This window comes from Trachurus japonicus, chromosome 5, assembly GCF_045865225.1.
Source record: "Trachurus japonicus isolate A0001 chromosome 5, Traja_1.0".
NCBI lineage: Eukaryota > Metazoa > Chordata > Actinopteri > Carangiformes > Carangidae > Trachurus > Trachurus japonicus.
The window spans coordinates 19,943,189-19,969,468 of NC_140911.1; the positions used below are offsets into that span (position 1 = coordinate 19,943,189).

A 26,280-nucleotide genomic window follows, 5' to 3' on the forward strand; every position below is an offset into this window, starting at 1 on the left:
CAGGCATTACAAAAATCGGCTTTCCTTTGAATTTCAGAGCGTTCATACATACACACACACACACACACAGAGGTGGTATGGATTAATGGTTTGCTAAACGAGCTGACAGCGAGCACTTGAAGACTCGTCTTCATAAGCTGCTTTCACGCGAGTGAAGGCGAAAGGGAAAAAAACAGGATATAAGAAAAAACCAGAGAGGCAGACGGAGGTGTGGAAAGAGCAAGAACTAGAATCAATCTGGGGTCGGTGTCGCTCTGTTTCGCTGTTTTACTGTCATTTTAATTTCAACTATCTGGAGAGTGAAGTGCTCATTTCACAGTGTTTCCCCTTCTCATGACGTAACAGAGGTGATATCTAACGTTGGACATTTAAAAAGGGATTGTGAGATGATGGCGCTCTGATCGGCACATTACATGTTACAACCAAAACATTCCCATTATTAATGAAGAGATGTAGTCCAACAATTTTAAACTAGCGACTATTTTATATTTCGGCTGTTAAAATAGTAAAAGTGACGTGTTTTTTATGCCACATGTTTGGATCATTAAGACAAAACAGACAAATGGATGGATGATAAGAAATGTGCATTGAAGTTGTCTACATGATTTTAATAATTAGTAACCATTGATCTATTGGTGGTTCTGTTCTTTCATCAGTGACCAAATCTATGCAGCCGATCCTCAACTACAGTAAAGCACAGGGTTTGAAAGCTGTAATTACTGTGTAAGCTGCTCTGTCAACATTGGTTTTTCACACGTGAGACCAGATGAGGCTAATGAAAGAGACGAGGCTGCGACGTGACGAAAAACGGTAGAAAACAGGAGAGAAACTGTGACAAAACAGTTAGGACAAGCAAGATCTCTCTCTGGCATGGCCAAGAGGCTTTCTGCATCTCAACAGTGACGGCCATGTTTCATCTGTGCTGTCTTTTCTGCTGTCCCTACAAATCTCTTCCTCCTGACTACAAGCGTGCAAGTTACACTTTCAAGACACCTCATAAACAGCAAAAAAACTAAGAAAAATAACAGCGCTCGTCCAATCGCTCGCAGCAAATCCCCAGTCACAGACATCAGCTAAAGTCCTAATCCAGGTTCTGGGTTAGTGAGGAGTAATGAGCAGCGCGAAGACGAGACGGGGTTCGAACGCTGCATCAGTAAAATATATATATACAGTACCAATGTTACTATAGCATTGGTACTGTACTGTAGTACTATAAGTGACCAAAGGTAAATACAGAGGATGTTCATGATGTAGTAAAAACATCACCATAGGGACTAATGATGTCACAATTACTTGTTTTCACAATTAATCGTGGTATTAAACGCCACAATTATTTAATCGTAAAGATTCCCACATACTGTTACTTTCACAAAAATTTGATGTTGGAACCTTATTGGCAGATGTGCACAAAAATAAAGGTAAATGCTCAGATACTGGTCCATTTAACTAACGTAACATTGAATTGGTAGGAATTTAAATGTTAGCGTCTCATTTTTAATAAAAAAAAAAAAAGCTAAACCAAACAAAAAACGATTAAAATAAATGCAAACATTTGGTATAGATGACAATTCATGACCTGAATATTTCAAATGTTTCCCCTGGGGATTAAGAATTCGTGACATCCCTAATGGGGACACACATCAAACTCAAACTCAATGTGTCTCTGTGTCCTGTTACCTTCTGCACGGTGAAGGTCCGTATGACGTACTCCGCCAGCGGTTCGGTTTCTATCAGCGTCACCTTGATGTCGCCGTACACCTCTGTCTCATCGGGCCAGTAACGCACACACTTCACCTGGAGAGAAGGGACAGGTGACACTCAGAGCTGCACCAGCATCATCATCATCATCATCATTTATTTATTTATTTAAACCTTTATTTTAACTCGTTGGTCACTGAGGTTTCCCTCATTTACAGGGACGACGAGTTTACAAGCAGCAGCAGAACATAACAATTACATTTAATAACAGTTGCAGGATGATTTACAAAGGTCAGACACCATATGTTTAAAATCAGCAAGAGTAGGAATAATCTCCAGCCCCAAAGTATGTTGGAGAATATTCCATGAGTTGGGAGCATCAAAGGAAAAGGCAGATTTACCAAACTCTGAGTGTACAAAAGGGACTTTAAGAAATAATAAACCACTAGAGGAATCCAGAGGTTTGAGGGTTGTAGCTGCTGCATGTCTGTAAATGATATCACCGTAGTCCAAAACTGATAAAAAGACTGATTCTACAATTCTTTTCCTGCTGAGTAATCATCATCATCATCATCATCATCATCATCATCATCATCATCATCATCATCACTATAATGGATCATCCTGCATTATGAGCAGCTGCTTGCAGCGACTAATTATTTGCTGCTTGAAGGATATTGATGTAAAATTAGCAGGGACACTGTGGGGTAAATTACACTCTCAGAAAAGATCAACTCTGACTACAACCACTCAGATTTTAATATCACAAGTGACAAGACTGATGAAAAACAAACATGATGTGCTTTTTCATGATGTTTCTTTTGGTCTATTTTCTATGTAAGTGTGTCCCATGCAGTCTGTGAAGAACTGAATTATACAAATAAAAGTTGACTGATTGATCCCTAGAACAAATGACATCAGTTCCTGCCATTTGTTCAAACAACAATAAGAAGTCGTGTTCAGTAATTTTAAGCAACAGGGTTTCTTAAGTACTGTGATTAAAAACCAGAGGTTCTATAATGGGGATAAGAGAAAAATGATTTGTGCATTGGTTACTCAGGTAACCAGGTCTCCACTCAGCCTTTTTAAAAATAGGTCTACTTGATGACCCGCTGCAGGTCCCGCTGGTTCACAGTCGCTGCAGCGGATGTAAACGGCCTCTGTGAACAGTTTTCAGTTGACCTGTGTTAACGTCTCATCTTTCTTAACTTAAATCAAAGTAATGAAGTTTCTCAATATAACGTTAACTTTTGAAATGTTAAAGCAGAAGTAAGTGGTCCGGTCGTTTTCGCTAATGCTGCGTTCCAGGCAGGCTTTTGAAACCGTAAATTACAGCTTCAAGTCACAACTTACGACTTTGTAGCGTTCCAGGCAACCCACTCGTGTTTTTCCGACCTGTTTTACCTGTGAAAGTCACTATAACGGCCACTCGTAACTTCTGACCCGTGAACTCGTACCAGATCGAACTGGTACCACTTCACGGTCGGAAAAATACGAGTTTCCTTGAACGCACCATAACAGTCCTCGTCCCTACGTCGCCACATTCACGGCGTTCCTTGGCTGCACACACAGCCCTGCATGCCGTTCTCTCTCCTCATTGGATAAAAACTGTAGGATACGATAAATGTTTTCTCCTGGGCTCAGAGCAGAGCAGAGTGACTGACAGACCCGTGTTTCAGACCAAACACTCTATAGAAGTGATTGCTGTCGGAAGATACAACTATTTAAGACTTATATTAACACAAATATATCACTTACTTCTGCTTTAATATAATTGTTTATTATTTTCAGCTGCTACCAATCAAACATTCTTGGTAATATAAGGCCGTTAGAGACCTTAAACGCCTGAATGTTGTTATCACACACACCTCTACAGGTGCTGGACCTCTTCAAACGCAACACACACTCTGTAATCCCTCAGATGATTAACTTACCCTGCCCACCTCCACCAGGTTGGTAACCATGACGATAGAGGCCGAATTTTCCTGCCAGACCATCCTCCAGAAATCCCTGACCGTCTCCTGCATGGGACCTGACGCACACACAGGAATTAGAGATAGAAACTTACCAACACACGTGCACACACTCCAACATCACCTAAAAATGCCTCAGTGCCCACAGCAAACACACACACACACACACACACACACACACACACACATAAAACATACACACCTGGACACATGTGCACTCACACAGACGTGCGCTCACACACTATCAATCCCAGATAGTGGTTCGGGGGTTTGAGGTAATGGGGTCTTAAATTTGTCAGGGGGATTTTATACGGCGGTTTAGATTTAGGAGGTTGTGGTAATAGCCTTCCAGCCCGAAAGGACGACATTTACCAGGTGGCTGCTAGACACACACACACACACACACACACACACACACACACACACACACACACACACACACACACACACGTATCACAAGTACAGTCACACACACACTCATCATGTCAGTTTAATTACCTTGTGTGGCGATGTAATGTCTGGGTCTGTGGTACCCCTGTGAGATGGAGAGAAAAAAAAGAAGCATAAAAAACCTCGTACCTGAGTCACCTCCATCTTTCCCCTCATTCTCTCTATTTTTAGTTTCTGTCTTTCTTTCACATCCTCCTCTTTTTTTTCCTGAGTTGTTTCTGTGTTTTGTGTCTTTTTCTAAATCTGTTGCTCACAGTCTCTCCTCTTCGTTTCCTTTCTCGCACCTTCTAATCCATCTTTTCATCTTCCATCATTTCTCCTCCTCTTTCTCCTGCAGAAGTGATTCCTTACTTTTTCTCCTTATTTGTAGTTCCCTCATTTCTTTCCCCCTTCAATCATTTTCCTGCCTCACTGCATCTGTCAGTTTCTCTTTCTTCAATTTTAACTTTCTTTCCCCTCTTTCATTTGGCCCCAACCACCCCACTCCTCCCAGATGGCAGCTCAAGGTCATTTTCCAAATAAACATCAAAATAAATAACACTGACAATTTTAATTTTTCCTCCATGAAAAGTGACCACTCTCCAACCAATCATTATTCCTTATTCACCTCAACACCCCCGCCCCCCCCAATCCCCTCACCCTAACCCGCCCATATGAGACAGATAACCTTGCTGAGATGAGAGTATTTATCACTATCCTACTGTCATTAAGAGCATGCTGTTTGATTGCAAATAAGCAATTTATACTAAATTCATTAAAAATCATGTCATATCAATGAGATTAAAGTGTCACTTGAAGGATGGGTGGGTGTGGGGGGGGGTGTGACATTGCCGAGACAAATCATCTGTTGATATGATCAATGTGTGTGTTTAAATGGTTATCAGTAGTTACACTTAAACTCAGGTGTCTTTAACACATCAGTGGTCATCTCCTGGTAGACGGTTCAGACTTTCTCAGTAGGTATTTATTTACTTATTTTGGTATATTTTTCTGATTTTTCTCCCATCTATTTTTCTTTTTCTTTTTCTTTCAATTATTTACTTGTTCGTAGGACACCTTTGTTACTTATATTACAAAATATTGAAGCATTGCATAAACCATGATGGATGTACTGTATATTTGATATACTATCTGCTTCACAATAAAAACATTTGAAACAGACTTTCTCAGTAGATCTGAAGAATAACTACAGTAGTCCAGACCCAGGGACACACCGGAGGTCCAGTATCTGCAGTCTTTTTGCCACTTGACTGTGTGTTATTTCTATCATTGGAATCACAGTTCCACCTTCACCACAATGTGGGTTGCAATGTGGCAGAGTGGCGCTGCTCCATGTTTTTACAGGCAGAAGGAGGAGCAACAACAGAGAAATAAATCAATACTCTTCAAGTCGGTATAAACAAAAACAACCTGACAGTTTTTACCAATCATAATGGAGGACGCCCCATGAAACGCACTTCTGTAACTGCTCTCAGTGTTTTGTTATTGTTTGTAGCATTACAGTTGTGCTTTCCAAATATGCTGAAAAGTGGTGAATGTGTTCACAAGCTGAAACTTAATATAATTCACTAACTGCAAATGTGAAGTTTCTCTCAGTCTAATATGAACAAACTAGTTCCTCATAAAAATGCAAATTTAGCCACATGCCTTTATTTTCTGTTGGAATAAAACTCAATATAAAGTTATAAGTGAAATGTGATATTCTTCAAACAAGAAACTGTAGCTTTTAGATTATAGTTACAGTGCATTCTTGGTGTGGGTGTATGTGTGTGTGTGTGTGTGTGAGTAGACTCACATCGATATAGTTGGCATTGATGTAGTCAGAGTGGGGGTCTCCATCCAACAGCTGCAGGCGGACTCTGGTGTGGTCGTCTGTGGGGTCAGATAGCACAAAAATACAACAGGCCTAAAGTTACATTTACCCACAGATCGGAGCATCTAACTGAGTGGGGCTGGGACTTGACACCGACACCATCCACGCCACAAACATCATGGCACCTGGCTGGTTGTCGAAACACCTCCTGTCTCCAAGCAACTAGCAGGCATCAACGTCAGAGCAATGTGACGTCAGGAAAACGAAGAATTCACAGACAAAGGGTGTCCCCCATGGTCCCTATATTGGCACATTTTACAATGACAACACAGTCTATAAAAACACAATACAGCCAATAGCTAGCCTATACTGTACATGAGGCGTTTAGGTGACATCTGTGAGTTGAAGCATTTGCTAATAACCCCAGTGGGTAACAAAAACAACACAACTAACAAAATATCAGCTGTCATAAATCTTTTACATCAAACTGATATTGGAATAAGATGCTGTTCTAATTAACCAAGTAAGTTTAGTTGAATAAACTTTACCACTGCAACTTTCACAAACAGACACCAAAACAACCTCTGTCTGACTTGTGGTTTCATCTGGTCTGGTTTCATTCAGCCACATCATTTTGATTTTATTAACTTTTTTTTTTTTAACTTCAGTTCACTTGGTTCTCTGTCGCTGCTTCACTCAGATAATCTGAACACATGTGATAAGGCATAAAAACACAACAGCCTTAACACTTTGTGCAGGGCCCCTCAATGCAAAGTTAGAGCAAGGACACTGTGGATAAATTAGGATTATGGGACAAACACTGCTCCAACTGCTTCTATCAGCAGATACTGTACAAGTTTATTTATTGCCAAATAATTCAGTGACCTCTAATCCTGAGAAAGTGAGATCAGCAACGGAAACTCTTTGACTAACGTCTCTGTTTTCATTCCGTTTTGTGTTACTGCTGATTAGTTGGCTGCCAGGACGAGCTTCTGTAGAAACATAGCTCTGTGTTCCACTAAAAGCCTTGGAGCTTTGAAACCTTGAAACCTTGGAACCGACTGGCAAATCTGAGGAATCACAACAACGTCAACACGGTTCAAAACTACAAACTACTGAGTTCACTGTCGGAAAGGGAAATTAAGATTTTAACGCAGTCACATCACTAAACCCTGGGGGTTTAAAAGTAATTTATTCTTTATTTTTTATCTAAGAGCGGTCCTTATGGGTTTCTTATGGTCCCTCTGCAACTAACCCATCGCAACCTGCACTGTGTTGAAACTAAATGTGGAGAGAAAAACAGAGAAACGAAAGAAAGTAGTGTTGTAAAATCAATCAAATTGTATTTTAAGGTCTCAGAGGCATTTTCAATTCCATTTTAGCTGAATGAATCATCTATAGTGTGTTAAAGTAACAATCATCCACCTGCTTAATACACATACAGTTTTATTCTACTGCTTTATTATCAAGGATGGTAAAGTGGTTCAGGGATGTCATACAAACCTCTTTATTACTGTTACTGTCAGCCTCATCTGCAACACATGGTTTGTCTTTGTTATCAATATGAAGACTACTACTCTTAATCTAATGTTCTGTCATAATATAATTGTGCATAATGAAGAGAAGAACATGGTGACCTCATCTAGAAATTCTCCTGTACCTGTTTTGTAAACAACCAGGGTACGCCTGCACATTTAGTGAATCTCTGCACATCACATGGCTCTGTACATCACCAAGACTTTAATTTGGCTTTTCTTCTGCCCCATTTGAGGGAGTGGGGTGGGGGACGCTGATTATAGGTGATGGTGGGCAGCAATTTTGTTTAGTTTTAACACGCAGGTAATTGCAGAAGAGGCAGGCGTGATTCAGTCTGATTATCTCCATCTTCCTTCCTCGCTCTCTGTCTTTTTCCTTCTTATGTTGATTTGATTCAGTTCAACCCCATTAGTCTTTAGGACATATGACCACATTATGATGATACTTCTGCTAATGATCATAATGTCCCTGTAATTTCTCTGTTTTTTTAGTTCCAATTTTCGGGAACAGAAATGGAGGGAAAACGAGGTGGTTTTGAGAGCAGATGAAGGTGAAGGGGAGATGATGTGAAGAAAACAGAAAGAGCAGAGAGGGAGGAGGTAAAGAAAGAGATGGAGATGGAGGGATATGGGTTGGGAGAAGAAAAAAGATTGATTCCCCTCTGTGCTAATATGATTTCAGTGACTGATGTAGAAAAAAAACACCTTAAAGCTCTGTTTGCTACAGGGCAGGCTTCAGAACCGCATTAGGAAAAGAGAGATCAGCATTTTTTACCAAACACTTTTTTTTCTTTTTCTTTTTTACATTTTAAGAACTTCACCCCCCGATCTTCACTCGTTTGTATTTCAAAAGCAAACATGGCCCTGAGAAGGTGTTTACATGCAGCTGCAGAGGAGCAAGGGAAGACAGCTGCACGGCTTCATACAGCACAGACAATGCTACTGTAAAGGGCAGATTTCTCTGTTTCTGCCTCGAGAGCAGAGCTACTGCGTGCAGGATGACTCATTCCTCCAATTGTAATCCATTCCCTCTGTGTTTATAGTGGGGGCATGGGAACAATCAGTTTGTCAAGTAGGCATGAACATATTTCTCTTTTGTTTTTGGTGAAAATCTTAGAATAGAAGTGTGAACGTTTTCTATTCATGGAAGGAACACAGTGATCATCCTACAGTAGTTGCGTAAAAATAATCACAAGCAGCTGAAAATTACAGAGAAGCTTAACTTTGAACTCAACACAACCTTAAAGAGCTGATAATGACCACAGGTGTAGTTGGAAAAGGTAAAGTAGACCTAGTATTAAGATGACTACTTTAAGATGATTACTGTAAAGCAAATTATTGTATTTCTGAGATCAAAATTGTAGTTTCTTGTTCAACTGAACCTTGAGAAATGTTCAAAAGCTCCAAGACAGGCAGGGAAGTGGACCTTGTGTCTTTGGAGGTAGATTGAAATAAGGTGAACATCACCAACAAAGCTGTTGGGTGAAAACTGCTGGGGTTCAAATAAAATTGCGAATTACTACCTCAAATGTCACTGTCTCCTATTTTAAATTGATTTACTAAAGTTTGTTTAATTGGGTTCCATGTTTGCAAGCTCTGACATTAGGACTTTACCATCAAGTGACTGTAGATTGCGGTAACATGGGAATACTGACTCCTGGCATGATTTTACTGTGTCGCTCTGCATCTGGAAGCCAGGGGAGTCCAGCAGAGAAAGATCAGCCTGTTGTTGTTTTCTTTTCGTCACCATTTATCTTGTCTAAAGAGGTCTGTGATGAAGTGCCTGATGCCAACCTTGTGGTTTCATCTCCCGACACCGGCTTGTGGCTCTTCCTTTCCAGTCTCAAAATCATGACTGAAACTAATTGGTGACTGGTGTTGCTTGGCCAAATCACACCAGGAGTTTCCTTTCTCCATTTCTCAGCCTCACAAAAACTCTGTCTGTTAAGTTGGTTAATACTTCTCCCAATGCTGCACTCACATTCACAAGGTAGCAGTCACACCCAGCAGACACACACAAGCCTGAACACTGGGCCTCAACCTGAGCAGTTTATCTAAAAAGAAAGTCAGGGCTGTCTTTGGGCATCAGTGAAGACTACACAGAAAGAAGTCAAATTCTATCACTGCAGAGACGATTCCAGTGACCAAACACCACCAATTTGTTCAATCACTTCGAACAAAATCACTGAGACACGCTGAAGAGTGCAGGGCTCAAAAGAACAGAGAGAGACGGACAGACCCTACGAGAGCTCCAAGTTTAACTTTCATTATGACTGACAGTGTCCAGGAGGCATCGCTCCAACAGAAAGGTCTCAGGGATGAAGAGGTAATAACTCAGACCCAGACAGGACCAGTTTCAGATAGTGATGTGGTGTTAGTGAGGAGAGACATATATAACAGTTTGTGGGTAAGACAAGAGTCTATGTCTGATATATGCTGTCTCTCTTGGATGCGGCATCTGGAGGAATTGGTTCTGATTCACCTGCTGACATTGTGCAGCTCATTCATCATTTTCTCCTTGGTTCTTTCAATACATAATTCTCGCCGAGGCTTCAGAAATCCATCAGCACTTTCACCATGACCACAATCACTTAATATCACATCCAACCAATTGAAAAACATAATAGCTGTGCCCCAATTCAGGGTCCACAACCTTTGGAGGCAGCATGAAGACTGATTGTGTAACAGCAATGCGACAAGGTTTTCCCTCTTCCCCAGAGTGACAAAGGGTCCAACAGGTTGATCCTTCATTGCTTAGGCAAGCCCACGTTTCATGCACTAGTAACTAAGGTGCATTTATTTGTACAGCAGATGATAACGCAGTTTGTTCAATGTACTTATCAGAGACGCAAATAAATAGATGTAAAAGAAAACTGTATAATAAAAATATAATCAAAACAAAGATTGTATTAAAACAACAGTGAGGATGTCACTGTTAAATGTCAGTGAGTCACTGAGTTTCAGTTCAGCTGCTATAACTGTGAAAACTGTCAGAATCGTCTTTGGGAAATGTCATCTTGGTTGCTGTGGGGACAGGTGGAGAATGGACCGCTGCATTTCACTTGAGCTATGAAGTTCCCATCAACCTCACCACAGCAGTCTGACTCTACAGCGCTGGAGCTCACGGGGCCACAGCCTCACTTCCTGCTGCACCACATGAACACATCGTCCTCCAGTGGACCCAGTTCCTCTTGATGAACATCTGTGTAGAATCTACTCTACAGAATCTCGCTCTGGAGCTGCTGGCTGATGATCATTTCTGAGATCACCTTGAGGAGAATTATTTGTACGACTTCTATTAGAGTAATTTTCCAGTTCTGGCTGAGCGGCAACAATGATGGCAGCATGACTCCACTCTGCCGGAACAAGATACTGTCATCAGCTATCAGCTCACTAACACACTCTCTCTCTCTCTCACACACACACACACACACACACACACCCTGCATGTAAAAACAAACACAACAGGGGGTTGTCTGCCAGCCTTCTGCTCTTTCCCTCCCTGTCTCTTTTTTTCTTCCGTCTTCTACCACATCTTCCTTCCCTCTCTTTCTCTTTATCATTTGTTTCTTTAACTAATTCTGTCTATTAGTCATTTTCTTTCCTTTACTTCCCCTTCCTCTTTTTCCTTTCTCTTCCTCCTCTCCCTCATTCTCTAGCCCCATACCGTCTTGCTCCTTCAGACAGCAGTAAGTGTGCAGGGCTGGTGTCAGAGGCTGTTATGATACTAGAGCCACTGAGCCAGTGAGGCTGGAGGGAGGGAGGGAGGGAGGGGTCCCTTTCCACTTCTCTCTGCCCAGGGAGGGGTGTTTCTAATTGGGCTGAGATGGCAGGAAGTACTGGGCTGCACACACTGCAGATCTGGACACAGGCCACAGATTTGAAGAGGCTGACAGTGTGTGTGTGTGTGTGTGACAAAGATACCTGAAATCTTCTTTTAATTAGTCTAATGTACTGTATGTGTAATAGGTGTGTGAACAAAGACCTATGGAGGAGCTGAGATCTAATATCATGAAAGCTCTAAACTCTATAGATCTGTAGTTTGCAGGTCCAGGTCCAGATCGATATCCTTGAATCATGTATCTGCTCAGCTCCATCTCCACAGTCTACATCTAGATGTTGACATAGAAACAGAGCAGGCGTGTGCTCTCAGGCTCCCGTTGGCGTCGGCAGTGCTGGAGCAACAACAAAGTCATCAAAAGCTGCGGTGTCCAAGGGCGAAGGGCCACAAACCCATTACTCATTAATGAGCTCCACTCCTATGCTCAGTCTTCCTCTCCCATAACCTTGCATCTCCACCCCCCTCCTCTACCTTCTCTTCTACACTCTGCTTTTAGTCTGCTGGTTCCATTTTCTCTCTCTGTGACTCATCTCTTTTTTTTTTCTATCGTCCTCTCCTCTTGTCATTACCCCGGCAGACATTGTAAAAAAGTTTTGTTTGGGAGAACTTGTTAACTTGAGGGGTCCAGAAAAGGCCAAACAAAATAGACTTCTGTGTTTTTTTTTTTATCTGGGAGAGATTTGCAGGAGGTGGGGGGAGGGCTGGGATGGAGGAAGGGGGGACTGAATGCAGCAGAAAGCTGTAATTTGGAGACATCAGATCAGATTGTGTTGAAAGCCTCCACACAGCCGCTGTACACAAACACAATGAGCAAGAGCCAGCAGAGCCTAATGACTGCTGTTGTAGCACAACACAAACAGGAGCAGCTGGTTTTTTACATCACGCATCACCCAAAAAAAAAAATAGGACCCACATGATAAACTGCAAATACCTCAATTGGAGAAGGAGATAATCTATGGAGTCATTATCTCCTAGTTTGGTGAATATCTTACATTCTACTGCTTCACGTTCAGCGTCTACCCAAGACTGTTCTCACGCCACAAGGCAAAAAGAAATTCAAAATGTACTTAGATTATATAACACCCACACCACTGAAAACAGGACTAATGAAATTCTCCTACGGCCCAACTCGGATCAGATTTCGAAATTCAAATGATCTATGACCTTTTCTGAACTGAATGTATTAGAGCCTGGCAAGGTTTCCTTCTTCTCATACAAATCCCTGCCCCAGCTTCCTTAACTTTACTTTTATTCCTCTTTAATAATCCTGGGAAACTTATTTTCACTCCTAGATGAGGACTTTTTTGAGCCTGGCTTTTTTTTAAAGCCCAAATCAAAATATGTAAATTTAAATATTTTTACCACTGTTTAGTTTTGTTATTCATTTGTGAATGCATTATAATTTGATACTAAACCTCCATAATGAATAAATGTTATTATGAATCAGGTTTAGGTTCTATATTAATATTGTGAAAGTATCAAGCACAAAATCAATGTGCACAATGCACACTGACTGTATTCAGAAACTGAACCTATCCAGCTGTCAGGACTTCTGTGACTTTATGATGTCACAACAAAGCAGTCACAAAACCAGACCCACTTGACCAGCAACCAAACACCAGCAGAATCTGATTTCTTTGAGTGTTTTACCGGAAATCTTCTCTATTTTACCTTGATCACTCCCAAAACAGTTAGCCAATAAGGAAGAGAGGCTCAGAGCCTCCTGTCCTCTGATTGGCCGACACTGACCTGTTGTTACTATAGAGCTCCAGAGAGAAGCCTTAGGGAGGAGATGTAAAACCAGACTGAGATGGTTTTTATATCTCTTCATGGATCACTTCAGAGGAAATATGGAGCTTCAACAACTTTTCCTGGTGGGTTGGAACTTGAAGAAAACACCAGTGGCTCAGGCTTTTGTTTTCATGAGCACTGGTGCGCAGTAATTGCAGGGTCATTAATATTAAAAAAAACCCATATCAACTTCCTGCAGATATATTACAGCCACTTGAGTTATGAGGCAGTTAAATCCTTTGTTTTCTGCCTTTTATACTCCATTATTTTTCTGGCTGACTGAAAAGCAGGAGAGTGAAACAGCTGCTGCTACAGAGAGTAAATGCAAGGCTTCAATATGCCTATTAGGTTTTATTTTACAGTGGCGGGGGGTTAGACAACAACAGCTCTGATGCAGAACAGATGCATGATGGAAAATATCTGCTACTAAATATTGTCTCATACTCTCTTCTTAAATTACCCCTCCCCATGTGAATTTTCTTCTGTTACCCCGTTTACACCTGGCATTAGCATTTTCAGTGCTTGGATTGCAATCGAAAAGTGCTTGACCACTAAAGTACAGGTGTAAACGCACACACATTGAGGACGGATTGTGATCCAATCGGCCAAACCACCCCTGAAGGGGGTCAAAGAGGCATTGTGACCACATGAACACAAGTGTAAACGGTAATGCATCCTGTATCCGCATATGTGCATAATGTGGACACTGGAGACACATATTATAATAATAATAATAATGCCAGGTGTAAATGCTATCTGATCATATTGTATCCAGATAGAATCTGGATACGAGGCGCATGTTAATTCCAGGTGTAAACGGGTGTGATGTGATGATGGTTCTGATGGACATTAAAGGACCTTAAGCACAGTGCAGCACTGAAGTTTCAGAGCAGGTGCCAGTGAGATACTAGAAGGTTTTTGTGTTTTTTGATTCGGACTGTATGAAAGGAAAGAAAATCATATTGTGACATGGGCAGATATTGGGATTTCAGTTTCAATGGTCAATTATGCTTCATTTTCATTTAACAATATAAAATAGATGATGTGATGTTTGCGCTCTTTGTTCAATCTTCAATGTCCCTTTATGTCTTGGGAATATGATTTGTTGAAGGTATCTCTCTAGCAGCACAACACCTACTGTATGGTGTTGTGACACATTTTACCTCTATCAAAAATAAATGAATTAAAACATAAAAGTTGCAGCTCACGTAATTTGAATGATGCACTTGGTCACTTTTGATTACGTAGCAATTAATTGTGCAATCCTATTTTAAATCTTTTTAAGCGAGTGAGAAACATATGGAGGGAAGGTTTAAATAAAACAGCCACACAGAAGCTCACTAAGACGAGAGACTCGTCAGCTGACAGACGCCATAACTCATTAAAACGTCTGCGTTAAACAGATGGAGCTGGTATTTTAACAAAGAAGAAGAAACGCTCACAGGAGCAAGTTGAAACTGCTGAACAAGATGTTTTACTCTCCTCTCCTCTCACTCCTTCCCTCTCATCTACCCTCTCCTCCTCCTCCTCCTCCTCCTCCTCCTGCTCTCCTCGCCTCCTCTTTTAGTAGCCACTAAGCAGGGATTGTGTCTGTCACAGATATACTTAATCAGTTAACTCCCTGTGGAGCTCAACTCACTCACCACATAGACTGCGCTGTCAGGCCGGCTCAAGGCATTAGGGAATTTAATAGCATGTGTGATTGAGTGTAAGTGTGTGTGTGTGTGTGTGTGTGTGTGTGTGTGTGTGTGTGTGTGTGTGTGTGCGTGTGTGTGTGTGAGACAGCCTGAGTAGCGTGTAAGTGTGTTAAAGTGTGTCTTTCAACACTTCCCTGTGTACTCGTATGTTTTGGATCATCTTCAGTGTGTGTGCGTGAAACTTTGAAAGTATTCCAGTCGTGTTTCAGTGTTCAAGTGATGTGTGTGTTCCAGTGTCAGCAGCTACTGTATGTGTGTGTGTGTGTGTGTGTGTGTTTGAGTGTGTGCGTACTGGAGGTATTATAGTGTGTAATAGCTTATTAAGACCAGAGCTCCCTGCAGCTGGTGTGTCAAATAACTCTGAATGTTGTCGACTTACACAGTTGAACACACACAAGCACACACCTCAAGATGATGCTTCCAGCTGTTTGAAGGCTGTCAGGAGCAGAGTGTGTGTGTGTGTGTGTGTGTGTGTGTGTGTGTGTGTGTGTGTGTGTGTGTGTGTGAGGAGATCACCTGCAGAGAGCACAACCAGCTCTTCAAATTAGTGATAAATGTAATGGCTTTTACATACTACACGTCAAGCAGCATTATGTTAATACAGTGATACTGATGCAAACAAAAATTAATATCTGCCTAAATATGTCCCTTCTGTTTTAATATAAATAGGTAAACAATGACTGGCTGTAAACATGGCAACGATATGAAAAAGTTTTAATTCCCCTATTGAGATGACAGCCTGAAAGGCGTCTGTCTGCACGCCTGCTCCAGTATCTGCTGTGTGGAGCAGAGAATGCTGCTTTGTGGCGAGTATAAATTCATCCATCTGTCAGTCAAAGAGGACCACTTCAGTCCTGCCTACCTGCTGTGTGTAAAGAGGTGACTTCTATAGTAATAGCCGTCATGAAGGACAAGATTAGCTGTAGAGAACAAAACGGTTTTTGTACCAGGCTGTAAACATGTTCATTTCTGATGTAAAGTTGGACATTTTAACAATGGAGTCTATGGGAACCCTCTCACTGTTGGAGAAACACTCTAGTGGTGACTAGAGGAACTGCAACTTTGACTTCCTTTGTTCCTTCCTTCCTTCCATAGGATGAAAGAAACAAAGGAGTGGCGAAGGAAACAACCATGAGGATGTTTTTTTTCTCATAAATCCAGTTACAGCTGAAATCTCAACTGAGAGCAAGTAGCCTACTATCAAACATGACACATGGAGAATCCTGATGTGTCTTTAGCCACTGCTGCTAGTTGAGTCAATGTCATTGTTCACTGTCTCTGAGGATGTGTGTAGCTTGGCGGCTTGTAGCCACGTCCTTCCCATGCAGCACGTCCTCTGCTGGTCTGACAGGAGGCCAGACCCATCAAAGTGAATTAATGAGCAGCTACCTGCTCTGCTCTTTACCCACCATGTCTGCTACTTTTATAATTACATAGTACACTGATACGACTTGTCCTGAAGATATTGTGGTAGAAAAGCTCAGGACTCTGCATATTTACCCACTTCAAGTTTCTCTATCGGGCTGGGAAATATTACCTGTCTGCCCTTCTTACAGCAAATCACCATCTTTCCTGTTGAGGGTCTTTTTAGTGGCTGATATCTGATTGTCAGAGGAACGTCTCTCTTCCAGTCTCATGTCTGAGGTTTTAGCCTGCAGAAGGACATTCAAGAGCTACACTGTGGCTTGTGCTATGACAGCAGACACCGACTCATTAGCTTTATGAGAAGTGATTTCACTGAGCCCAGCTCAGCCAAACTGCAGCCCGATGATCCAAGTCACTGTTTGTTTGGTTTATTTTGTTTTGAGATTCCAACACATCACTTTAACTGAGTGTGAACTACTGTACATGTTATGAATGCTTCACATTGTTAAAGCCCCTACAAATAACTTATATTTTGTGTTGATTTTGGTGACCCCTGTAGACAAAAGCGGTAGTGTTTTGCTGGAATGAAGACTGCATTTCCCACGAGGTCTAGCGTGTACTGTACTTTTTTATGAGCAGTTTTAGGCAAATTACTTTGGAAATGTATTTAAAATACTTTAGAGTGGCCTTTAGCAAGACAGTGGAGCAGGCTGACTTTATAGCCCAGGACAGGTGCTCAAGAGTTGGTGAGAGGAGCAGAGAGACTCAGCTGGGTGGAGTATAGTAGATAACAGCAGGAAAAACCCCCAAAAATAAACCAGTCGTCTCGCTTTCACCCGTGTGTTTGCAACTCAGGGCCAAAGAGGAGAACTTAGTCTCGGTCGGCTGGCCTGGTTTTCAGGTTGCAAAAAACGCTCTGTCGTCTCGCAGCTGCCCGCTACAGAGTGTGAGCTCCGATCGGCAGAACAGAGGGGGCATCATGGTCTGTGGTGCACCAGGACCGCTGAGGGCAGTGAGACCGAGCTGCCACTTTGTGGCTTGCAGCTGTGGCAGGACAGGTAGTCTGCAGGAGTCTCCTACTCCAAGAAGTTGCGCACCATTTGTGTAGTAACAGTGATATGCACATTTTCATTGAAAAATCAAACAAACAAACAAAAAAAGAATCTTAGTCCCAACTTGCCTCTGGGGTTATTAATTATCATCCTAAATACATATTTTTAAGTATCCAGGAGGACGGTCTGGAGCGCTGCTGCGCGTGCCGTCTCTGGTCTGAGTGCCCTAAATTGTTTTGTCCATGGACCGACGCCTCCCATTTCAATATTTAGAAATAGCTTGTCTTCACACCAATGGCCTCATTTGCTGTTGTAGGTCACACAGATACATCAGCAGAAACCAGAGACTTTTGCATATCCAGTTAAAAGTTCCTTGTAGGGGCTTTAACATCCAGATTATATGTGGTTGGTGAAATATTCATCAACACCACAAACCTATGGAACCAATCCTGTCAACTGGTGAGGACAGAGGGCGGGGCTAAATACACCTGAAACCTCTTCTGAAGAGAAAGCTAGCATTAGCAATGTGGCATTTGGTTAAAACAACTACCGAGTTTTCAAAATGAGGTACATCAGAGTTTTCACATATCATATGACACTGGGTGTGAAGTGGTGCTCTAATGTAGTATTGTCGAAGTAACAGATGTTGGCCACTGCCAGCTACGAGCTAACAAACAACTCCTGATCTGAGTCTGGTCTGACTGAGCCTCAAACATGTGGCCGAGTCTCTCTGATGTTGAGGCTTGATCCAGGTTTCTCAATCAGGAAGTCAGAGGTGATGAACTTCAGACTCTGTTAACTCAACGTTGAGTCACAGCAGAGTTGTCCAGTGTGAACCCTGTATGAGGAACTTCTTCTGATAAATGTTTGGTAGCAGTTCATCTCATTAATTCTGATTCGTTCATCAACAAACAACAGTGTTGTTATTATTGTGTCATTGTTGCCCACCCTCACCCCCACTCCCACCCCGCACCCCGCACACCCCCCAGTGGCGTCTGAAGAGGAGCAATGATTAACAGCAATCACCATCAACAATATCAATAATACCTCGGCTGGTGTTAAAAATCAGTCTCATTATCTCCATTATCTGCGTGCTTACCTCCCACCGGGAGCTGCAACAGCAACCATTTCATCATCTTACGATGGTGGTGGAGGTGGTGGTAGTGGGGGGGCTAGCAAAGCTAATCAGTCTTTCCTGGAGAGTCCTTTTCTTCTTGTTTGTCTCTTCACGTTTTGTTTTTTCGTGCCTGTCACTCACAGCGGTCGACACAACAGAGGGGAAACATGGAAACATGGACGGCTGCACAGTCGTGGAAATATACAGTAGCGTTAATTACAACAGCTCCTGGACGGTATGTGGACATCTGATCCAAGGCTGCTTTTCGTGGTTTGCATTCAGGTTGAAGCTACACTTTCCTTTTCATCGTGACAACTGACAGAAACTCACACTTTAGGTCTTAACCTTATTGCGTTTAATGGCTTCACAACACTGCACTCTTAATTATTCATCACAAAGCTTCTGTGGAGCCTGACGACCCCAAAGAGCCTGCTCTGTATTAAATTGGTTAAGTTTCCCTTTAAGCTGCTCAGATCTCTTTCTCACAGTAGTGTAGCATCAATGTCAGGGTGTAATGGTTTTGTAAAATATTTAGAGATACAGATTTTGAAATTGATAGAGGAGAAAAGAGAAAAACAGAATTTTCAACAAAAAAAACAAAACAGAAACTCTTCTTACTACAGATCTGCAGCTGGAGTAATGTCGCAGCAGTTCTGCACCGCTACAATCAATCAGCCACAAACTAGACCGCTGTGATCTACAAACCTGAGTGTAGAGCAGAGAGTGTGTGAGAGTGTAGCGCGTGTGTGTGTGTGTGTGTGTGTGTACAGACTGCAGGTACAGGACTTTCTTATCCACTGAATTTCTGTGTGCCTCCATGTGTGTACAGAGTGTGTGCTTATTTGTATAACACCCTGTGTTAGAGTGAGAGTGTGTGAGTGTGTGTGCGACAGCTTGGGGATGCTAATATTTGTTGTGGTTCTTTGGTCAACACTTCAGAGGAGTTGTTGGCGTTCTGACTTCAGAGCAGCTCGGCAGACGTGTTGAGAATCAGTGCCAGCCAGAGAGGATAAGAGAGGGGGAGGGAGGGAGGGAGGGGGGGGGGGTGCACCATGTACAGCTGCATATGAAGCTAACAACACACACATACACACACACACAATCACATGCACACAAAATCACACAAACACACCCGGCTGTGCTTGTTTTCAAGACCTTTCTTGCTTTGTTTGTTTCACACACAAACACAGACACACTCACAGAAACAAGATGCCCTCAGCCTCTCTCTCTCACACACACACACAACACAACACAACCATACACACACCCAACTATACACATAACCTCAACTGTAATGAGAGGCAACACGGTGCAGGAGGGGAGAGTGATTATACCAGTGATGCTTGGAGGTGTAACACTGGATGAAATGTGTGTGTGTGTGTGTGTATGTGTGTGTGATAGAAGCAGTAGTAGTAGTAGTAGTAGTAGTAGTAACAGTGCCTGACAGAGACTGACAGTCTGTGTAATGACTCTCATTCACCTGTACACCGGTATGCATTAGTGAATAGAGCGAGAGCTTTGGGCTGAATATGTGAACGAGAGAGAGAGAGGAAGAGATGTGTGATGGAAGAGGGAGGCAGACAAGAAGAACAAGAGGTACAGTAGTGAGAGGAGATCAAGGGAGTGAGGAGAAAAGATAAGAAGAGGAGAGGAGAGGAAGAGAGGGGTGGGACAGATAGGGACAAGAAATAAAAAGCAGTGAAGGAAGGAGGAGGGGGGTTGTAAGAGAGAGAAAAAAAAGAAATATAGAGAGGATAAGAGTTTATTGTTGACACTATGTGAGGTTAGCATGCCAGATGTTAGCAGTTGGTGTGCTATTTAAATGCACATACTGTACATCTCCTATTAAAATTGCCAAATTTATTCTGATTGTGAATTTCTTTACACATATGTTTCAGTTAATACCTGAAAATATCGTATATAATTCAGGTAAATATACATATATAATATTACATAGGCATACAAGACTTTGGGACTGTTGAATCCCCATCAGAGCCGATCACCAGACTTGATTGTGAATGAAGTGATACAGCTGTGGGAGAAAAGCCAGGATGTCATTTTAACTTTTATCTCTCCACCTCTGTATTTGCATTCACTTCAGCCAGTGAACATACTGAGGGGAGCTGGAGAAGCCTGCACCACTGAAGTGGGTGTGTCTATAATTAGGAGGGCACATTGTCTGTTCAGAGTTAAATGTTTTGAAGACCTTAAAACAACAGAGAAATACATTCTAGCCTTAGATTTTCCAGATGTATATTGTGTCATATTCCCACTGAAGGAAAAAGAAGAAGCCATATGAAGAAATCAGTGAGCAAATCAATGATAATTAACAAATGAACAGGTTATATATGGTGTTTCTGAATGTTGTTAAAGATACACCATTATAAGGTTATACCCTGCACAGCGGCATGGAAAATTAAGCAAGTACTGACTCCATCTGATTCATAATGAAAGGTCAAGTGTTGGTATCAGGATGGAGCTGTAGTGGGTAGCACAGTGGGTAGCTGCAGCTTCAGCAAGTTCATCGACTCAATCATCAAGACTCACACACGCACATGACACAGCATCAAAACAAGAGGTTTGTGAATGTTTACACCATGACAGATGAACAGAGACAGACGGGTTGTGTCAGAGCGAACATGAGGACTGAGAGAAGGCATGGATACACATACTGAGATGGGGGAATGTAACATCTGATCCCTCCCTTTCTTTTTAATGTGTAGATGAATGATTTGTCTCTGATGTTGAATACATGTGGTACAGGTTGTAGAGTTGGTGACCTACTAATTAATCACTTTATGTACGCAGACGACCTGGTCATCTTCAGCCCTTACAGTGCTGGTCTCCAACAGCTATTGAGAACGTGCACACATTATGGTGCTGACTTTGACATAAAGTACAATGCTGGTAAGAGTAAAGTTATGATTGTTAGAAGCAGAGAAGACAGACAGTCAACCTTCCCTGACTTCCATCTGTCTGGCACTGCACTCAGATTAAGTATTTGGGGCTTATTATTGTTAATGACTTGTCCGATGATAAAGATATGTACAGGCAGCGTCGTGAGCTCTATGCACAAGCAAACATGCTGTGTGGTAAGTTTAGCATGTGCTCTGTATCTGTAAAAATTGCATTGTTTAAAGCATATTGCACACCTTTGTACACAGCCCACCTGTGGTGTATAAGAAAGCTCACAGTAGCTTATAATGACAGCATGAGGCTACTGCTGAGAGCCCCAAGAAGCTCCAGTGCAAGCCATATGTTTGTTAGTGTCGGGGTTCCCACCTGCTCTGCTGTTCTGCGCAATCTGATGCACAGATTTATTTATGTGTAGGGCGTCAGAATCAGAGAATGAACTTACAGTATTAATGTGTTGGTCAATCCTGTACGCAGTTCTGTAAGATTTTCGTCCAGACTGTGGAACCATTTTAGAACATGTTTGTATGCAAGCCTAGACTGAATAGTGGGGAAAGCTATGTACTTTGTATTTTGTGTTTTTTTTAAATTCTGTCTTTGTTTTATTATCTTATTGTGCTTTTATGGCGATATGAAATAAAGAAATGAAAAAAAAAATGAACATACAAACAAATACATTTACACAATACTCATTTAAACACACCACCTCTTTCTACCCTGAATGACACATGGACCTCGACGTAAACAGTATAAATACATCTCTCTCTCTCTCTCTCTCTCTCTCACATACACACACAGGTGCACATACCCCGTCTTTGCACATATGTAAATTTTTGCCAATAAATCTGTTTATTTTGAAGGCTCACTTCTGCTGAATTATAAATGACCATATGGAAAGGTTGTTGTATGAACCAAGAGCGAGAGAGAGAGAGAGAAGGAAAGGGCTGTGGGAGAGAAGAAAAAAATGAAAGAAGGGGAAGAAGTGAAGAGGAGGTGAAGGAGGAGAGGGGTGGGAGAAAATAGAAGCAGACAGATGCCAGTAATGAGGAAACACTACTGTGCTTTGCCTCAACCCATAAACTGTCAGAGGTAATCAGACAGGATGAATGGATGGATAGAGAGGAGAGGAGAGGAAGAAAGAGAAGGTGAGAAAAAGCCACAGGAGGAGAGTGAGAGGGAGAAGCATGGGAGTAAAAGGGATTTAAAGTGAAGGTGAAAATCTCAGGGAAAGGAGAGAAGAGAGAGGAAAAGAGGCACTGAGCAAGAGAAAGAGGAGGAGAGGGTGATGAGGGAGGAAGACGGGAAAGGGGAAGAAGTGAAAATAATAAGAAAAAACAGAAATGAAAGAAACAAGATAAGAAGGAGAGAATAAAGTTGGGAGTGGGAGTTGGGAGGAGAAGAGGAGACAGGAGGTTGGTAGATTAACATTTATTCAGTGAGCTGAAGAGATTTCAAACATGGCATCAACCGTTTGTGTTTGGCAGATGTCCGCAGGAAAAGAGTGTTAACACTTCAACTCGAATCAGCCCTCTCCAAACTGAGTCAGAGGGAGGTGGGGAGGGGGGGAGAGAGAGAAAGGGAGAGAGAGGTGGTGAAAACTATGTGTCAGTGTGTGTGAGGAAGTGAGAAAGAGAAAGAAAACAGGAGTGTGATGGAGAAACAGCAGAAAGTCAAATGTCCTCACAAGGCTAGAGAGATTATCACAGCTGCCTCTGGGGGGATTTTTCAGGTCTGGAAGTCGGGTGTCGATTTAAGCCACAAATTTAGCTCCTCTGGTCGGGATCTTCTGAGGCTTCTGCTGGGGTTAGAGGTTCGCCCCTGAGTAGGCGACTGGATCAGATGTTAACCAGTAAACACAGAGATCACTGAACCTCCTCTTCAGTCAGAAACACACCAGCTGAGTGTGTTCATGCTAACAGGTTAGAGCAAACTGGGTGGCTAGAGTGCATTGGCGTGGCGGCTGATGTGTCTCATCCGCACACATCAATATATTTCTGATTAATGTTTTGACAGAGAATATCATCAAAATATCTCTGTCTCCACCTACCACTGCTATAAATAATAATAAAATATTAGATTTTAGGGCTGTCAAAGCTAACACGATCACATTAACAATTCCTTTTGACACATGTAAGGCCTGATTAACACATGAGCCATTATGTTGACCTCTGGCCCGACCCATCTTTTAAATCAGTCACTGGAAATGAGTCAGCTGCAGTCTCAGTCTACACTGTCTCTGCTTACACTTAACACTTGGGCTTCTTCTTCTTTTTTATGCCAAATGCAGTAAGGCCTTTAAGGGTCTCTGGACAATATTTTTCATTGATTTTGGTTCATGTGTAATAAAGTTACATTTGCATTAAGGAGCCATTGTTAAGCACACAAATATACCTTTAAGTTAGGTTTGAACAAATACAAAATGAGCAATTTATTTGTGACTAATCACGATTAAATATTTCAATCAACTGACAGCCCTATAATATTAATGTTTCATGTTTGACATATTCAAGTAACCTGCAAACTAGTGGAAAGACTTTACTTTGCTTTGTACTGCCATTACTTCTTCCTCTTGTAGCTTCAGTAGCTTCAGTACATCAGACATCTCTTCACTCACGTTGCTCAGTCAGTACGAGGCAGCTGAGGAACGTCAACACTTCAGAATTATTGTTTCATAAAGTGAAAGTTTCACACTATCATTGATAACAAGGCTGTGACGGTGAAGCACAGTCCCACATTTAGAAACTGTGCAACGTGTGCAGGGAGAATGAGTTCGCTCCGAGCTCTCAGGCTCCAAAGCAGAAACTAAATCCCTCCACTAAAAAGGCGAATTAGAGTTCAACCTGACTGAGAAGAAAGAGACGGACTGACCTATAACCTCCACTCAGAGCTCCAGCTGCAGCCGCCAGGTCTGCCTGTCTCACCATATTTCCTTGTTCTAATAAAGACAGCACACAAAGTCATTTCCCCGGGGCCCTTTTAAACATTTTCTCAAGAAAATGAGCCTTTGTACAATCACAGTGAGCAAGATGGACAGTTTCCATTACCAGGCCGTTGTAATTAAAGGATTTGTACTAATAGCAAATTTATCATAATTCCTGCTGGCTATCACGTTCCTGTCAGGCTGTTTCATTTCACCACAGTGTTTCATTTTAAACCCTTCAGGTTAGCGCACTGTTTCTGACTTGACATCTAAACCTGTGTAATGAGAAGCGTGCTCGTGCACAGATCCGTGCATGCAAATACACATACTCACTCATTAAGGAATGAATGGAGAGACCCACAAACACAGCCTTCTGAAGTGTATCAGTCATGTATGTGCATGGGGGTAAATGTCCACACACACACGCATCAATGTTTTACTATAATTCTAGAAACCAGTTGTTGATATAATGCTTTCCTTCACCCCTGATGTAACCTAAGTCTTCATATCCACTGTTTTAATCGTCCTTTGTCTCATGGTTCATCTACGTGACCTATACATACAGTACATACCACTGCTGTCCCACTTGGAAGTAAAAAGTAAAGTAAAGTGATTGATAAATGTGAACATCACATTAGGTTCTGGCAGTGAATAATACTGTGATACATGATAAAGACCTTGAAATATATAACTGCAATTTAACCATTTGGTGCATAAAGTCACATCCTCACTGGTTTCTGTTGGGAACAATTTCAAATTTGCAAAAATTGAGAATACAAAGTGCATTAACAAGAATCAAGATGAATCACCAAACCCAGTGCTGTGTCTTCTCTGAACCACTTCTACATTTTTCTGTGGTTTTGCTCCCGGCTTACCTGCCTGCCTCAACTCTGACTACAGCCTAAAACTAAGTTTAAACCCTAAACACTTGTCGGGTTGAGCGATCGGCTTCGGTGTTTTGGACCCCAAAATAGTAAAACCTCACATACCTAAACCAAACTGCTCCTCCTGCTCTGTTCTAACAGAGGCCGGAGGTTTATTTGTACAAGCTTACAAGCACACAGAATCAGACGGGCATCATTAGTGCTCACAAAATCACAGCAAACACTTGTTGTAATACACAGCATCATATTCTGCATTTTAATGCCTACTCCAATGGCCAAACACACACACACACTCATGCTACATACAGCATGTGTCTCTCTCTGCACTCCACGGTCTATTTTTGCTTCATTTTGACAAAAGTCTGTATGAATAAAATAAAGGCTGTCGGCTTTGATCATCAGAATCCCTCTGCAAACTTCATGTGTTTTTGTTTTTTGTTGTTTTTTCCATGGTTGTTTCCTGCATCAGACAAGCACAAGTGTAGAAAATAAGCTAGAATGAGCTCTGGTTATTGCATTCTCATAAAAGATGGATCTATTTCCTATCAAACGCACTGTTTGGCTTTGATCTAATTGGTCTCGCTGTCGGAGATGGTGAGTCAGATGTTATAACCCTGACTGATGCACTGACTGACACCGAGCTCTGCTGACATCTGGCTCTCAGCAGGTGGTCACACCCGGAGCTGGAGGGAGTCTGTGACTCGATGAAGGACGCTTTAGCGGGACAGATGGTGTCACACAGAGGTTTGGACCTGTGTCCTACAGCTGAAGAAGGTCTCAGGATACCTGGTTTTCAAAACATGTTGTGTGTTTTAGTTATTTATTTATTTTTTCAGTTTTATTGTATCTTCTTAACAGTCATTCACTGAATGTCTACAATGAAAGAGAGATTTCTCTTGCAATGATCTGATACTAGTCTCTAGGCCTGACTTGAACTTATTCCAACATCACAGAAATAATTCTGATATCCTGATTGAAGATATTATTTCAACCAGGATGAAATGAAAACAAAGTAAACGAGACAAGACAGATACCAGTGTTTGGTGACCTGTCTTATTCTTTTTCTCTAGCTGTTGCCTGAGTGATTCATGATTCATTGATTTTCATAGATGTAGATGTCCGTAGTGTGATTAAAGAGCAGGTCTAGGCTCTGTATTAATGGTTTCAAAGTATCAACCTGTATTCCCAGACTGAGCCTTACAACAAGCTATCAGGACTTCTGTGACTCTGT

The 26,280-nt window shown here is 41.8% G+C and overlaps 1 protein-coding gene across 21 annotated transcripts in view; it reads right to left on the reverse strand.

Moving 5' to 3' along the window:
- The window catches only part of ptprt (protein tyrosine phosphatase receptor type T), a 329,374-nt gene that overhangs the window by 26,004 nt on the left and 277,090 nt on the right, over positions 1-26,280 (reverse strand). For 12 of the 21 annotated variants that reach the window (XM_085776699.1, XM_085776697.1, XM_085776696.1 and 9 more), the window contains 4 exons: positions 5,917-5,993; positions 4,170-4,206; positions 3,633-3,730; positions 1,678-1,794 (listed from right to left, as the gene is read on the reverse strand). In XM_085776699.1, coding sequence (XP_085632825.1) covers positions 1,678-1,794; positions 3,633-3,730; positions 4,170-4,206; positions 5,917-5,993 — 329 coding nt within the window. Of the gene's footprint in view, positions 1-1,677; positions 1,795-3,632; positions 3,731-4,169; positions 4,207-5,916; positions 6,003-26,280 lie in introns of all 21 variants that reach the window. The other 9 variants (XM_085776698.1, XM_085776693.1, XM_085776692.1 and 6 more) reach the window with 1 other exon arrangement.